At 37.4% G+C, this 17,839-nt stretch overlaps 1 protein-coding gene across 1 annotated transcript in view; it reads left to right on the plus strand.

The window, feature by feature from the left end:
* Nucleotides 1-17,839, plus strand: part of LOC308355943 (complement factor H-like) — a gene marked incomplete at its 5' end in the record, with an annotated part of 107,594 nt that overhangs the window by 24,972 nt on the left and 64,783 nt on the right. Inside the window, 2 exon segments of the mRNA XM_080824498.1 lie at nucleotides 8,183-8,314; nucleotides 14,283-14,459. Coding sequence (XP_080680624.1) covers nucleotides 8,183-8,314; nucleotides 14,283-14,459 — 309 coding nt within the window.

Below are 17,839 nucleotides of genomic sequence, written 5' to 3' on the forward strand. Positions count from 1 at the left end.
GTAGCCTTGCCCAGACCCAGCACGCTCGGGTCATATACTCAGTCCAGCACGGTCAGTCTACATAGTCAAAATGGCCTCTTGCTGGAGTCGCTTCTTCGTGTGGTTTTGTTCGTAAGGCCCCAGGAGGGGGCCCTCATGAGCTGAGCTAATGAGTTCTGGGTGAGAACAGATGATGACGTCGTCCTGACACAACTTAGTTCATTCTTAAATTAAAACAACTTTCCTTCTAAAAATACATTTTTTTTTTGTCTTTGATTGGATTTGAAGCCAATACAAAACAATCAACGGTGTAATTTCAAATCACTCCCACACTAATTAGGTCCTTAGACCTAATGCTGGGCCTAGATCTAAGTTCACAAAAATAACAATCCACTCCTTGATTCTATGTCTACTTTCAATCTGAATGATGAACATTCAATCAAATTTGGGGAGTATTTTTCCTTGGGTTCTATAACACCATGGTTTGATGTCCAGTTTTAAGGCACTGTATTCCTGATATTACCGATATGAGCATAACAAAGAACTCTTTAATGTGGTACCATATCCAATCACCAAAATGTAACCTGCTTCAGCCTCTCAGTTTAACTGCCATGAAAATATGTTTCTAAGTAGAGATCATTTTTATGAAGCTCCAAGGGGTACAAGCTTGCAGAGCACTACCATGCATGCGTTTGGCCGCTGTAACATCAGGATCCAAGGCTGCCTTCTTTTAGGGATGCATGTTTTCATTCTCTTTTAGTTCCTGCAGTGATTTTGGCTGTGGTGTCAGAAGAGTATCCATAGCGGCCATGAGTGTGGGATCCATTTGTGAGCAACAGGCAAAATAGGACGGCCGGCAGGTAGCATGCTGCCCCGACCGGGTGGGAATGCTGATAGGGTGGATAAAAGATGCATAGTGGATTCACGCCTGCAGTGTAAGGTAGTGTCCTATAGACTTCTAGTTCTTCTTGTTCTTGTTGCTCGAGGAATTCTGTAATTATTACGGCTGTTATTGCCAATATTTCCCCAAGCACAGTCACCTTGTATCATGCTAGGCTAAATACTGAGTAAGCCAAGATATCAGGTACCCCTATTAATGGCCTCTTGTGACCTGGCCTTACCCTACGTTGCCCCGTTCCAGGTGCCCGACTACCTTGATCTGTGTGGCCCGTGCATGCGTGGTCTGCGTCCTGTCAGCCAGCCCTTGGCCTGTCCTCAAACACCTGCTAGCCTCCAGGTTCATACCCCAAAAATCTTTCGGTAAGGAAGTTTCGTTTGTGTCTTTGTGCCTTTGTTGTTCCTTTGTTTGTTATTGTAGGATAGCTCAGCCATTCCTTCTGTCTGCTTCCTCCCTCTCCCAGGCAAAGCAGTTCAGATTATTCCTACCTGCCTTGTGGGGGAAAATACACACATTAGTGCAGGTTGAGTCTTAGAATGTGGCAGATGCCAGGTGCCTCCATGAAACCATTCCTGTGATCTGCCTTGCCTGACATTGCTCTGTTCCAGGTCCTTGGTCACCTTGACCCATGGGGTCTGCTCATGCCCAGTCCACACCCTGACAACTGGTCTTGGCCTGCAGGGAGCACTCTAGACCTGTGGAACTCTCACTAGATTAAAACCACCAGAAAACCCTCAGGGTGAAAGTACCTTTCTGAAAGGGCAGCTTTAATCTGTTGAAATAATAATTCTTCTTCTTCTTCTTCTTCTTCTTCTTCTTCTTCTTCTTCTTCTTCTTCTTCTTCTTCTTCTCCTTCTTCTTCTTCTTCTTCTTCTTCTTCTTCTTTTTTTTTTTTAGAGTTTTTATTTATTTATTTGACAGAGAGAGAGAGAGATCATAAGTAGGCAGAGAGGCAGTCAGAGAGAGAGGGAGGAAGCAGGCTCCCTGCTGAGCAGAGAGCCCGATGCAGGGCTCCATCCCAGGACCCTGAGACCATGACCTGAGCCGAAGGCAGAGGCTTAACCCACTGAGCCACCCAGGCGCCCCTACTTTGTTAAAATTTTGTGTTCAATTGGAATGGCTGCCAGCTGAAGTGAGGAGCTTCTCCAGTACTCAAAGCTTCCGAGGGTCATTGGAGGGGGCCCCAGCCATCCCACTGGGCCCACAGTGCAAGGCAGACCTGATTCTTCCAGCTCTGCCTTCAGTTGGGAACATGGCAAGCAGCTACAAACTGATGACAGTCTGTCCCCATTTGGACGTGCTGCCTGATGTAGACCCAGGCTTCTCCAGCCACCAGGGCTTCCAGTGGTCTCTTCCTGAGGGTTATTCTGATCAGCTCACCTTACCCAGCCCTGGCCAGCCAGCTGAGTTCCTTCCAGATCTCTTGTCAGGGGAAATGGAAGATATTGAGTAGGTTAGTGCTTGGAATTATTTTCTGATTTGTTTTCTCTTTTATAGTAATATTATAGATTTTAATTATCTGTTTGAAAAACAATGTTTTATAGCAAAGGATGATATCCTAAAAATTGACAAATATAATCAGGCAGAAATTTATATGGTATTTTTCCTAAGAGGGGAAGTCATTATGTGTTTCAGAGTAAATTGGGCCCTGAGTAAAAGGTGGCTCAAAGCATATTAGTTATAGAGTATATAAGTACTCAGAATTTTGCTTTAACCTTTGTACTACATATTAAGATCTTATGTGATTTAAAAAAAATCATTTGTTTTCTTAAGCCCATGACCATAGAGATGATTCAGCTGCCTGGGAAGAACCTCACCTACTTTTTGGAACTGTCTTATTAAAAATTAGTGTTTTTTATTATTTTTCAGAGCCAGTCTATTTCTGGTTCTACATCAAGTTGAATATGTACCTATCAGATATCGAATGCAAGGAAAGATTGTGAAACCACTGATGGGAATTATTTAGGGGTTTTGCGAAGCTCTTTGAACTTTGTTATTTACTGGATGGCAACAATTAACTAGCTTCTTTGTAATGCACTTAGATTCAGGGTCACACCTGATAACTGCCAATGAAGATTTGCAACCCCTCAAAACACAACTGGAAGATTGTATTAATGTGCCCTTGCGAATATCTGACATGTGGTTACTAATTAATGTCATTCTCATCTTATGGGTTTCTTGTTCTTATGGACAAGGTAAGTTGAAACAGATCCGAACACTCAGCTTACCTTGTATATTTATCTACTTTCATGTGTCTATACTATACTTTTGAGTGAATTGACTGGTAGAGATAGTCTGTTGTTAGACAGTAATAAGGAACACTTTTATGTAAAAATTATTACATATTCACTGAGGCGTAAAATAAAAAATATGTTTTCTGTTTTCTGAATTCCACAGTGTGAAAGGCCACTTAAGGATTATGGAGATATATAAGTATGTTCATGAAAACCTAACTAGAAAATACATCACAAAAAAGCTAGCTTGTAACTCCAGAACGTATTCAGCTTCTAATATATAATGCAAGGAAACTTTGAGGAGTGATGGACATCCTCATAATCTCATATATGATGATGGTTTTATGGATTTACATGTGAAACCTCATCAAATCATACATTTTTAAATATGTATACTAATTTAAAATATTACTATATTTTAACTATAGCTCAATACAGCTACTAAATATCATTAATGTTACCATCAATTTAATATTTTAACAAAATTAGCAATGGGCAGTAGGCATATCTCTGTTAATAAAAAGTAGAATATATTCTTAATTCCTGGTATAATGCCAACAAATTTTAATTCATTTACTGAGATCACTGGCGGATGTTGAAAGTATAAGAAAATTTAAAAGCATTTCTAATATTATAAAAGTTCTTAATTTTATTTTTTAAAAAATCTGCCATATTATTTTGTTCTCTAGTCCTCTATTTCCAAGTTACTGTAAATGAAACCTCTAATGAGCTTTGTGGTACCTCATTAAATTCCAGGTATGGGCGGAATATGCATCACTGTGTATTCCTTTCATAATTTGTTGCTTGCTGTGTTTTTTATGTTACTTAAGTCTATACTTGGGAAATTTCCTTCATTATCAACAATGCACAGCAACACAACAAAGTTTCCTGTCCAGTCCTCTGTTTCAACGGAAAATACCCCAGTTCACCAACAGGGGGAGCTCTAGAGTCCATGTACTTGTTGAGGAGTTGGGTAGATGTGTCATTTGATTGTCTTTTTTTCCTAATTCCCAACTGTATGTTAAATAGTCTAGTCCCCGAGACCGTATTAGAATTGGCATTAAAAGGATAGTTCTGGACAAGAGAAATAACAGAGAAGATGGAATATGCAGATATGCAAGGGAAATGTGAAACTTGGACCAAACTTTACCTGATATTTCAGTTGAAAATGAATCTTCTAGAAACTAGTCAACTCTTTCTAAGAGTGGTCTTTCTTTCTTTCTTTCTTTTTTTTTTTTTTAAGGTGGTCTTTGAGCTACATGCCTTGCACATTTATGCTGCACTTATGTTTAGACGCCAAGGGAGAAAGCAACTCACATAGTAGAAGAGCTCTTCTATGTAGATTGAAAAATCTTTGTGCATTGTAGCATGGTTTTATTGTGCAATATATTGTCCTTGGTGTTGCAGTCAAGAGGCTGGAAAGTAAAGGAAAAGCGCAACCATGCCTCACCCAGCCCTTCACTTAGAAAAGAAAAACATTTAACGAGGAGTAAATCTATGTGAGAAGTTTTCACCTTTCCTTTTTTATTTGGTATCTGGAGATTTCACTTTCTTCTGAGAACAACTGTGCATTTAAAGTAATGTGAGCACTATTTTTTCCTGGTTGGTAGGTGTTTCACAATTGCATATTTCTTAGGACACCTAGTCCTCCATCTGATAACAATAGAAAGCCATGTCTTTTTTTTTTTTTTTTAAGTTAAAACTCAGAGTTTTAAATTAAATTTACACAGAGATTAGTCATCCATGGTTCTTGACCATTCTTATTTGTGTCATTTGTGTGGCTGATTTCCAGTCTTTAAAAATATGAAGTCATAACTATGAATAATGTGTAAACTCCCTTAAACAAAGTAGTCAAAATGAAAGCTAGAATCCCTACCAAAAAAACCTCAGATTATTATGGTGACTTGTGAATCACCTTATCCACCCAGCACTTGGAGTAACCAACACTCAGGATCCCCTGGTCATTATTTCCTTGCTGTCTCTCTATGCACTGTGCTTGCCTCTGCATATGTCCCTAGAACATGTATTTTGTTTTAATTGTTTTATCAAGGTGGGATCATCCTGTATGTACACTTTGGGGCATCAGTTTTTATTAGTGGTATTTATTAAATTTCAAAGTACCACCTACATTTTATTTTATTTTATTTTATTTTTTAAAGTAGGCTCTATGCCTACTGTGGAGTCCAACTCAGGGGTTAAACTCACGACCCTGAGATCAAGACCTGAGGTGAGATCAAGAGTTGGATGCTTAACTGAGCTACCCAGGCATACCTACATTTTAATATAGTACTACAGGAGTTTATATATCATACACAAAGCAATAAACTTATAAAACCAAAAAAAGTTAGTTGTTGATATAAAAGGTATTTCTAAGAAGAAAACTTACGCAACGTGATTTGTTATATTTCAGTAAAGCTCAAAAAATAAATCTTAACATTAAGTTATTTAAAAATGGCACAAAAGAAGCCAATGATCATCAATAAAGTCCATTCCAAATTTTAAGCTAATATATAGTATTGTTTTGTGAATTTCAAATAACCAAAGGTAAAAAAATATTCTAGAGCTCAAATAAATAATAACCATTGTAAGGACCTACTTAGCAAGAGGCTTTCATTAAAGTTAAACTGTCCCTGCTCCCCTTCCCCCAGGGGATTCACTTAAAAACAAGTCCTGGAAAAGAGCTCCAGGTAACAAAGCCCAGATACAAGGGTGGGTCAGGCCAGGTGGAGACATCCGATCAGTGGGGGTGCATACTCTCTCCCTGGTTACCAAGGAGTATGGGCCCCGCCCTTTGGGAGCCTTTTGGGCTCCAATCCCAACCAAGGTGATAGGCTGGTTCAAATGCCTACTAGGGTAAATTGTAACTCAATTGGTCACCTAGCATCACTGTGGAGTTTCTTGTGTGTGTTATAATATCACTGGTCACCTGTGCATGGCCAGGCCCGACCGAGCTAGTCTGTGAAACAGAGAAGGGTCGCCCTCTCTTGTAAGAGGTGCGTCCCTGAACATTCAGTTAGATTCTTGATGCTTGGCATGAAATAAAGCTTTGCTTGACCTTCACTTTATATCAGTCTTGCTCCTTTAATCACATACCCGTTATTGGGGCATAACAACCATGTTATCGGGATGCCTAGGTGGCTCAGTCGGTTAAGCATCTACCTTTGGTTCAGGTCATGATCTCAGGGTTCCAGGATCTAGCCCTGCATTGGACTCCCTGATCAACAGGTAGCCTGCTTCTCCCTCTCTCTCTGCCTGCTGCTCCCCCTGCTTGTGCTCTCTCTGTGTCAAATATATAAATAAAATCTTAAAAAAAAAAAAAAGTTATCTACAAGAAACAGAGCTCATAAAACCTAAAAACTTCCCCAAAGTGTACAATAGAAGATAACCAGTAGGCATTCAAAAAGACCTAAATACATTTATATTTTATACCATTCAGGAATAGGAAGGCACAGCATCATAAAGCTATGAATTTTTTAAAATAAATTATGAAGTTTAAAGGTAATTCCAAATAAGCGAGGTTATTAAAAGGAACTTTTGATAAGCTGATTTAAAATGTATATGGAAGATCAAAGACTTACACCTCCCCCCTCCGTAAGAGATAAATAAAGAAAAAAAATTCAGGTGAAATGTCAAGAGTAGTTTTCCATACTTATTATAAATTATAGCCTGACCTCTCCTGCAGAATGTGCATGTGAGCTAAGAAGAATGTGTATTCTGTTGCTGTTGGATAAAATGCTCCATGTTTGGTTATAAATTCCATCTGGTCTAAAATGTAGTTTAAGTCCATCGTTTCCTTATTGACTTGCAATATACTTATCTTACTATACTTACTTAACTTATACTTACTATACTTACCTTACAGTGTGTTGTTTATTTTTATGTTTCCATGTTACTGTGAAAGATACTTTGTTTTAATTTGAGAAACTCCTTTTGATGAAGTTCTAGAATATATGTGAGGTTCGGTGGGGTGAGGTCCAGAGCTGATGACCAAGAAAGAATTCTTGAGACATCTTTGGTGCAAAATGGTGGTTTATTAAGGCATGGGGACAGGACCTGTGGGGAGGAAGAGCTGCTGCCCCGGTTGTGAGGGGTGGCAGGTTATGTGCCATGGGGGGTGGGGGAAGTAAGGAAAAGGGAGGTTTCAATAGAACTTTCATATGCTAAAGAGGACCTACAAGACACCAGATACCAGAGGCCTTGCCATTGCCAAGGTCGTTTTGCCCTTTTTAGCAAGCTATTCAGATAGTTGGGAGATTCCCAAAGAATGTCACGATATGTCCTACCAGAAGTAGGGGTAGGGGGAGAGGTTGCAAGGTGTCAGCCTTTTGCTTTGTCCTCAGCCAGCCTTCTGTTCCCTCATCACTTTCATCATTTCTTGTAAGGCTTAAATCAATGGCCATTGGCAATAGATCCAACCTCTGGCCCCTTCCCCTACCTAGAGGTGGGGGATGGGTAGAACAGCTAGTTGCAACTCTAAAGACAGGGATTGTTCCTCTGGCAACTAGAACCTATCCTCAGTGTTTCCAAAAACCAGCTTATACATAACTAAAGACACCTTTATCTCACTCATCACTTAGGAAATTCCAAGCATTTTAAGAGCTCTGTGTCAGATGTGGGGACAAAGACTAAATATGTATTATTATAAATCACAATATCACAACTGCTAACATTGCTGCAGGTAAATTGGGATTGTGGAATATTGGCAGCATAGTATCGCAGCAGCTCTGTTTTGTTTGCTTAAAGAATTTCCTTCTTTTTGTGTTTGTAAGAATTTTGTTTATCTTATTTTCTTTTTTGACCAAGAATTTGTGTTAAAATATCACTGTATCTGTATCTGTTAAGATGTTTCATCACTAATAACATTCTCTCTCCTGGATTACAACATAGTACTCTGCTCATTTAGAAGGCAGGTCATAAGATACAATGCTTTCACCAGGACCAAATCAATATTTCCCTTTACTGGAAGTTGATGGTAACTCTGTTGTTATCTTGGGCCACTCATGTCATTGGACTAACAGGCACAGGAGTGGATTGTGTACACAGGCTGGGATATTGACTGAATTGCCAAAAGGTCGTTATTTATTGCTACATGATGAGAACAGAGAAATTATATTTGAATGCAGAAAATTCTCTGAATCTTCTCCTTTACACTTCTGTGTTTATGAAAAAAGGTTAATAGAAGAGATCAACAACCTGCTAAATGGTAAGGTTACTATGGACCCTGTCAATTTGGAAATGAAGTTTCCTCACCATCAGGTAGAGGACCTGGACTAGTTTCAGTGCTGGTTGAAGAAGAAGGAAACATATAATGGGGTGTAGAAAAACATTTATAATATAAATAATAACTTATATGAGGATTCTGGCAGGATAGTTTCTGTTCTGATTTTTATAGATATATTTGTATATTTTTTAACTGTTTTCTCTTCCTTGACCTTATGCTTTTGTGAAAAGAAATTGATTAGCTTTTAAGATACAGAATACCTCTGTGGGATTGTGACTAAGTAAGGTAATAACATCACCAAATATCAATAGGATGACTCTTAGAAGTTTTGATTCCCATTTACAGGAAGAGAACAAAGTCGTCTTCATTATAGGAAGGCAAATTTGATCATGCTGTGTGGAACTATCACTACTGTTATTGTGGTGGACAGTGGTGGACTATGTTGATTATTTCATTGATGTCATCAAGCGCCCAGCCAAACTTCTATGCAGTGTTACGTACTCTTAAGATTTAGAGCATATAAACCACATTTCCAATTGTTCTTGGTTGGTTTTCAATGAGTTTCACCTATAGAAGCAGTAGTAGGAAATCAGAAACGAGGAAGATCATTCTGGCTCTACCAGTGTGGCAGTTCCCAACAGGAGTTAGGAACAACGTATTCAGGTGGAGATTGAGTGATCCAGAGGAAATATCAGTTTTGGAAGTCCTGCTAGTCTGTTCCTGTTCTTTAGTAGACCCAACAACAGAGCAACAGGTATAAGCTTTGGTGCCATCTTGAAAGCAATAAAATCTTCTGTTTTTCGATATTATACTTACTGCTCTTTCTGTTTTCCAGCTGTTTCACCCTCCCATTTGGTCTTGCAGACATTTCTCTCTCTTTTTTTTTTTTAAAGGCTAGTAGAGCTCTTTTTTTTTTTTTTTAAAGATTTTATTTATTTATTTGACAGAGAGAGATCACAAGTAGGCAGTGAGGCAGGCAGAGAGAGAGAGAGAGGAGGAAGCAGGCTCCCCGCTGAGCAGAGAGCCCGATGTGGGGCTCGATCCCAGGACCCTGAGATCATGACCTGAGCCGAAGGCAGCGGCTTAACCCACTGAGCCACCCAGGCGCCCCTCTTGCAGACATTTCTACACCTTTGCAAATAATTGCTTTTATTTAATTCTCACTGGTAGAAATAGCTAGATTGGTCTGTTCCCTGACTGGATGTGACTAACACTATAAGTGATAACAGATAAGACATATCCATTGTATGCAAAATTTGAGTTGTGGGAAAAGCCAAATGGAAGCAGGTTTCCACATTTTACTTGCAGTGGTAAAGTGTCTATACCAGGAGGGAGTGATAAGCTGTATATGTCTATATTAATACTTAGACTAGTGCTACTAAAACTATACAAAGAAGCATAGTCAACAATACAGATATATCAATATTGTTTTAAAATGTTGAAGAAACCCAGAGGGAAGGCAAGAAAAGGAAACAGGAATGAGAAGCAGAGGAAACATACACACAACAAACACTAAAATGGCTGACTTAGGCTCGGACATAACAATAATTACTTTAAATGTAAATGGTATAAATACTTTAATTAAGAGACAGATGGGGCACCTGGGTGGCTCATCAGTTGAGCCACTGACTTTTGGTTTTGGCTCAGGTCATGATCTCAGGGTCCGGGTGAAAGCAGAATTTACTGAAGATAAAAAGAGCAGATAAAATGGGACATGAGAAAAGAAAGGAATTTGAATCTTATCTTTGAGGTCTGGGTTTTTTTTTACTGAGGACAATGGTCTGGTGTACGTATCTTCTCAAGCATCCATGAACTGGTTAGAACCAAGTTGAGAGCCCAGGTGTTGTTATTCCTTGGAGTCAGGAGGTCTTGGCATTGAGATGTCTAACAGCAGTGGTCTCAAATACCCGTATGATCGTTTCATCAGGTCATTCTCACCTGGTCTTTCCTTAGGTGTTATCTATTCTAGAGAAATCATTAATTTCTCCTCCCTTACAAGGAGGACATATGCTATTTGCATTACAATGTATGTGTAAAGCGGGGTGAAGGTACAGGGCCTAGCAGGAATAGAAGCAGGAAAAGGAACAAAGGAGTCCTTCAGTTTCCCTGTTTCACTAATTTTGTTTTTATTTCTTAATATTTTCTGTTCTTTCTGTTTGGAGTTTCTTTTTATTTGGCTTGATTTTCTTTGAACATACCATTTTTCTCATAATTCCATATATTTTCATGTTTTATTTCTTATTTAGGCAGAATGTTTTGGCTTTTTTTCTTCTAGTAACTTAATCACTTACAAGTTTTTTGACAACTATTATGTTTAGTTTCCAAATGTCCATTTAAAAAACCATCTTCATGCAGGTATGAATTATGTTCAATAACATTCACACATATTGGTGTGTAGGCCAGTGATTTGATAAATGCATACCTCTGTGTAACCACAAACCCAGTCAAGCTAGATACAGTTTTCGTCTTCTGAATCAGTTCTATTTTTCTTTTTCCAGTCAGCCTCCCCTAGCAACACCACGCCAGGTAACTAATATTCTTTTTGTTATTATAGATTAGAGTTTCCTTCCCACAGTTGTGTTTCAATGGCTTTATAGAAATGGATTCTCAAATCTGGCTGCTTTATTTTCCCATAATGTCTGTGACCTTCTTCTCTGTTGTTTCTTGCATCAGTAGCTCATTCCTTTCCATCATGGACTTCTGTAGCATTATATGGATATAAAATTTGTTTATTCATTCCAATGTTGATGGACTTTTGGAGGGTTTCCAGGTTTTGGCAATTATGACTGAGCTATTTGTGAATATTTGAATTCAAGTCTTTGAATGACCATATATTTACCTAAGTGGTAAATACCTAAAAGGAAAATTGCTGGGTTATGTGCATGATTAAAAATCTGTAAGAAGCTGCCATGCTGAATTTCAAGTTAACTAGCCTTTTACATTCCCACCAGCAATGTATGAAAATTCTAGTTGATTCTCATCTTTATTAACAAGATGGTCAGGTTTTTAATTTTAACCACTATGATGTACATAGTATGGTATATCATTTTGCTTTAATTTTATTTTGCTGGTTGACTAATGATGGTGAACACCTTTTCATCTCCTTAATGGTCATTGTTATATCTCCTTTTGTGAAACTTAATTTTTCCCCCAAATTTAATTAAGTAGTTCATCCTATAATAGACACTTTGATATTTGGGAAACAATTCCTTTAACAAGTATGTGATTGGCAAATTTTTTCTCACATTTTGTGTCATATCTTTTGAGTTTCTAACCGTTTATTTCCAGGAACATATGCCTTAACTTTTGATGAAATCCAAATTGACCATTTTTTAATTATTTATTTTGTGTTCTACATAGGACATTTTTTCCAACTTAAAGTTGCAAAGATTTGTCATGCTTTTTTTCTTTTTCCTGGAAAGTTTACATATGTGCTTTTACATTCATGTCTATGATTGATTTCCAGGTATTTTGTGTATGGAATAGGGTTCATCTCTTTTTCTCATAGGGATTTTCAGTTGTTTATCACAATTTGTTGGGAATGATATCATTTTACTTACTGGGTAACCTGTCATATTTATCAGAAACCCATTGAATATAGGTGTGTATATGTTTTTGTCTATTTATGGACTTTTTATTCTTTCCCACTAATTTATATACTTATCCTTACATCATTATGCCCAGCATAATGTCCTCCAATTTGTTCTTAATTGTGGAAGGTAGAAAAATGGCCTTCCCTAAAGATGTCCATGTCTAATCCCTGGTTCTTGTGATTATGGTATCTTACATGGAGAAAGGAAATTTTCAGATATTATTAATGTTAAAGGCCTTGACATGGAGAGGTTATTCTTGATTTTCTAAATGAGCTCAGGGTGATTCCACATGGAAAGGGGGGTGGGATGGAGAGAGTCAGAGAAAGAGACAGACGGACAGACAGATGGACCGAAAGATACATGAGGTTAAAGAAGGATCAGAGAGAAACAGTTGCTGGCTTTGAAGATGGAGAAAGACACCATGAACCAAGAAATGTAAAAAGCCCCTAGAAGCCAGAAAAAACTAGAAAACAGATTCTTCCTCAAGAAAGGAACACAACCCTATAACATCTTAATTTAGTCCAGTGGTATATCTGTCAGATTCTGAACTGACAAAATTTTGAGAAATAAATTAGTATTGCTTCAGCCTGTAAGTATGTGAATTTTCTTTTTGTAGCTACAGTTGAAAATTCATACATTAATTTTTAATGTGTTTTGGCTTTTCTAGCTGTTTTCCATTTTCTTTGAGTTTTAGTATTGTTAATTTCTACAGAAAGCCTACTGGGATTTTCGCTGGGATTCAGTGAATCTGCATATCACTTTAGGGATAGTTGATTATAAAAATATTTTTTCCTTCAGTTTAAGAACTTGGCTTAGCTCTCCATTTATTTAGGTCTCCTTTAATTTTTGTCAGGGAAGTTATATAATTTTCAGACTACAGGTCATGTACAGGTGTTGTTAAATCTTTCCTTTTGTGGCCCAGGCTTTTTTCTTTTAATACTGTTACAAATGATATTTCAAGTTTTGATTTTCCACTTCCCATTACTATTGTATGGAAATACAATGTCATTTAATGTGTTGACCTTTTATCATGATCTTGCTTAATTTACTATTAGTTTGGTACTATTTTTGTAGGTTCTATTGGTTATTACATCAATTATAGAGTATCTGATGATTACAAAGATTAACAGGACTCCACAGCATAGATTTACATCAGGCTTTGTAAAGGTTAAGGACACAGCCCAAGAGGAGAAAGAAACAAAGGCTACTGTAGGGAAGTCTGAACCCTTACCAGCACAGCCATCCAGCCTCATGTCTCAGGATGTTCTTCAGCTGTCGGTTCAAAACCACCAAGATATAGACAAGGTATCTCAATTTCAGGCAGGCTAGTGCACAGATTTACAAAGAGGTCTCATACATCTTTATGTTTACGTACTTAAAACTAGTCTGTGCAACCAGTTAAACCAGGTATAAACCACAAATCTGTATACTCCTCCAAAATGTAGACGAGCTTGTGCAGGGTGTCTCCAAGGGAGTTTCATACTTAAACAGCGAATTATAAATGACTAGGTACACATCCTGGGCCAGGACTTAGCATTAGAATTCTAGGCATGCCTGGAGATAACCATAGAGCAGTTTCATTCCACCTATAAAATAATTGTATCCTTACACAGTTCATCTTCTTGATCCTTGGTCAAGCTTTCCTAAGTACAAATTGCTCATGAGTATTCTTTTTTACACGCATTTTAGATAATATTTATAGAATAGAATAAGTAAAAAGACAAGCCCAATGACACACAGGTATCGCTTTCAAGAAACATTTGAGTTTTAACAAATATTCCAGCATAACCATGTTTCTGATTTTGATCACTCTCCTCCCTCCTTCCAGAACTCAAATTTGAACTTTGTAAAAGGTATTAGTAGAGTGATTTGATTTAATTGTAATATATTTTCCACTTCAAGATTTCTTATCATAGAATAGAAAATGTCTTAATAAACACATCAATCTTTTTATTTAATTTCCCATTTTTCTCTGGTATATGTATTGTAACTGCTGGGATTCACAAAATGCTATTGCAGTTTCCTAGAAAAAAGTATCATAAACTATAATGGCCTGTTTTGTTACTAGCAGACTATGAATGCATAAGTGTAATTGAATCGAGAAAAATGTTCCTAACATAAATTTTCAGAGGGTTTTAATGGCAAGAAAACCCTGTGTAGAAACATTGTTTTCACTTCTGGTAGCTATGTGAAGACAACGATTTATCATGGGTCTTTTAAGATTAATTTTGTGTCGTGTTTCATTCATTAGCACATACTAATTGATCAAGCTTTTTGTTCTAGGGATGGGATTTACTAAGTTAGGGTGTTCATGAACTACCATTATAAGTAAAATCTTTAATTTTGTTATGAATTAGAGTCTTGTGATATGCCAGTGTTCGTGAATGCCAGACTCAAGAGCGGTGGCACAAGGTTTCAGCTCAATGACCAGCTGGACTTTGAATGCCATGATGGTTATGAAAGCAGACTTGGACACACCACAGGCTCCATAGTCTGTGGTAACACTGGTTGGTCTGATACACCCACATGTTATGGTAAGTACCTTTTTTCAAGTATTCTTTTTTCTTTCTTTCTTTCTTTTTTTTTAGGATTAAAGAAAATCTGTAATTGATGAATGACTCAGTTCTGCACCTGAAACTAATATACTATTGTCAACTATACTTCAATTAAAAAAAAAAACACTTCTTGCCTTCAACTAACAGTTATTAGTTATCTGAAAATAAGGTTTGTAAAAAGAAAACTGAGTTAAAAAATGCTATGTGTTCCTTTTAAAAAAATTTGAATTATCTGGAGATATTCTTAAGGCACAATAATTAAAATCAAGGTGAATGCTTCTAATTTAATGTCAACTGGGAAGAGAAGGTATTCTGAAACCCAAAGAGAATAGCCTATCTTTAACATAGTACATTAATGTAATGTTTCCAATAGGTCTTATACATTACAGATTTGTGATTAAGGTACAATTATTATTGTTATTATTATTTTTACTAAATGAAAGCTTTTAAATTATTTTAAACTTAGTTTTCCTTAGGAACATTGTAGTTTCCCACAACTTCCTCAGCTATTTTGCTCTTGAGGTTTTGCTTTACCCCTCCCACCTTGAGAGTTAATTTCTGCAGGTCTGGAGAGGAGCTCTTTATTTTCTGACTTTGACGAGTTCTGTGGACTATCGCATGAATCTCTTTTGTGTTTGCCAAAAGCTGTCCAGAATTAGAAGGAGAGCTTGAATGTGTGGGAAAATGAGTGGATGTAGAATGTGCAAAAAAGAATGTGGAATGGCAAGAACAGAGAGCGCAGGACTGAGCCCTGAAGCCTCCTAACATTTAGGTGTCAGACAGAAGAGGAATAGGTAGCGATGTAGGTAGAAAAAATGGAGGTTGTGAAAATTGGGAGGAAAAAATATAAGAATGAATGTTGTCATAGAAATGGAGAGAAGAAAGTGATTAAAGGAAGAGAAAATACGCCCGGAGCCTGTGGGTCAGCCTGGGTGGGCTCTCATTCTAATTCCACTACTTGCCAAGCATGTATCTTAGGGTAACATGTCAAGTCTAGCTGAAGCTTTGTTGACTCCTCTTTATCTGTAACAGGCTTTAAAATGTGTACTTTTCTAATATTTCAATAGGTTGCTTTGATTGTAGACTAAATAAGTCAATACATCTATCTAGAAGACTGAAAATATGACAGATTTGGCTACTTGGAGGCCAGCAATAACTGTGACAGAAATAGTTCTGGAAGGAATACATGGTGCAGAACCTAAATAGAGTTTACTGAAGGAAAATGATTAGTGAGAACTTCAGTACAGCACGTGGTCATAACTCTTTCAAGACGTTTGTGTGAATATGGTGGATAGGAAGTGCAGAATATTGCTAGAGGAAATCAGACACCAAAGGGAAGATTTTTTTTTTTTTTTAAAGATGGAGGACATCAGAGCCAGGTGAATGCTCAATAGAATAGAACAGAGACTGAATACGTGAAGTAGACATTTCCTAGTGGGGGTGGGAGCTCTGTGGAAGTACGAGGCTTTTGTGGCAACACAGCTACTTCCAACTTTGTAATAGGTAGAAGGAAGGAAAGCGTGTGTGAATCTCATGCTGGAAAGAAGCAGGAGCTGATGGTTTCCATTTTCCTTTGAACTATAAGACAGAGTCACCTGAGATTGAATGGTGCATGAGTTAGGAGGAGAAAGAACACTTAGGAAAAATAAAAAAGGCTTAAAATAGAGACTTCAAGAAAGGGGCACCCAGTAAGTTTATTACGGAGATGAGGTAGGCTTGCTTAGTTGTGTCTTGGTTCTGGTTGAAATTGATTAATTCAGGCTGTCAACAAACACCTGTTTATGAGCTAGAAATAGGCCAGGAGAGAATGGTGAAAACTCACTAACATGGCTCTGCTTTTTAGGAGCTTTCATTCCAATATGAAAACAAACAAACAAACAAACAAACAAAAAACCCAATGAATTAAGCCAAATAATGATGATAAAAACATTTAAAATATATTTTCTACATAACTGTGTTCAAAGAAACAAGAGAAACCAAGAACTTAGAAAACGGGAGGGTGGGGATGGAGGGCTCTATTTTCTATAGGACAGCATGTGCACAAAAAAAGGTTGAAAACCCTTCAGGATAGAGATGGGGGTCTGTGGGACAGCTGAAACAGCAGAGAACTTGAGCTATTTAGAAAATCCAAAGATCAAAAAGCCTGAAGTCTGGATTGCCACAGGGAGAGAGATGTCAGTTACATTGGAAGCTTAGGCAGGAAATGGATCATAAAGAGCTCGGATTTTCTTCCAAGTAAAAGCAGAGGTTTTTAAGATGAGCGTCAGTTTCTTTTCTGGGACTAGAAGCCGATTCAGGTTTTATGAAATCAGAAGCTTATACAGTGTTGAGGGTCCCTCTTTAAAAAAGAATTCAAAATTATGAATATGTAATTGCTGTGACTTTAACAATGTCACCACATGTCAGAAGAATGCGACAGCAGTAAAAACTGATATGGCCAATAAGGCTTTTATTACAAATTTTATAAAACTTAAGACCTTGTGAACCCATTGGTAAGAAGTCACCAGCATGGTAAGACCTTACAAAGTTGATTGAACAAGTGGCAGTTTAGTGTTCTTTTCAAATAACTTCCTTCTATCATGTAGCAGAAAATTGCACAAAGATGGGCTGATATCTGAGTTTATTGTCCTGAGCATTCTCTCTTTCACAGAGAGGTTTCCAAAGAATTATTGTTGGGGCGCCTGGGTGGCTCAGTTGGTTAAGCATCTGACTTCAGCTCAGGTCATGATCTGAGGGTCTTGGAATGGAGCCCTGTATTGGGGTCCACACTCAGTGGGGAGTCTGCTTGTCCCTCTCCCTACCCTCTCCCTGCCCCCTTCATGCTCTCCCTCTCTCTCAAATAAATAGAATCTTTAAAAAAACAAGAATTATTATTATCATAAACCACTTAAGTCAAATAGTGTTTCCAACAGTCTTAAATAAATGTACACTTAAAAAAAATTGTACTAGCATTTCCAAGTATCAGTGTCTGGATTTATGATTTTGACTTTTGATAAAGATAAATATCTTTAATTCAGGGTATGCCCATTCAAACTCTTCTTTATATTATATTTTAAAAGTCAGTAACTCTATATAACACTTGGAAAATAACCAACAGCCAAGATTTTTAAATTATTATTATTATTACTACTACTACTGTTTTTTGGTGTTGTTAAGGCAGCATTTTTCACAATGTGTTGAGATAAACACAAAGTATATAAACAAATGTACATACAAATACAAGAATTGCTATGTAGAAGATTGAAATAGAATTTTAGGAAAGAATCCTTGTAGTTCTCATCAAGTATGACCTTCTTAGCCCAGCTATAAAACTCAACATTAAAGCAAAAAAGCAAATTTGCAGAGTTATTTTTTGTGGC

Source organism: Martes martes (genome assembly GCF_963455335.1).
Source record: "Martes martes genome assembly, chromosome: 15".
NCBI lineage: Eukaryota > Metazoa > Chordata > Mammalia > Carnivora > Mustelidae > Martes > Martes martes.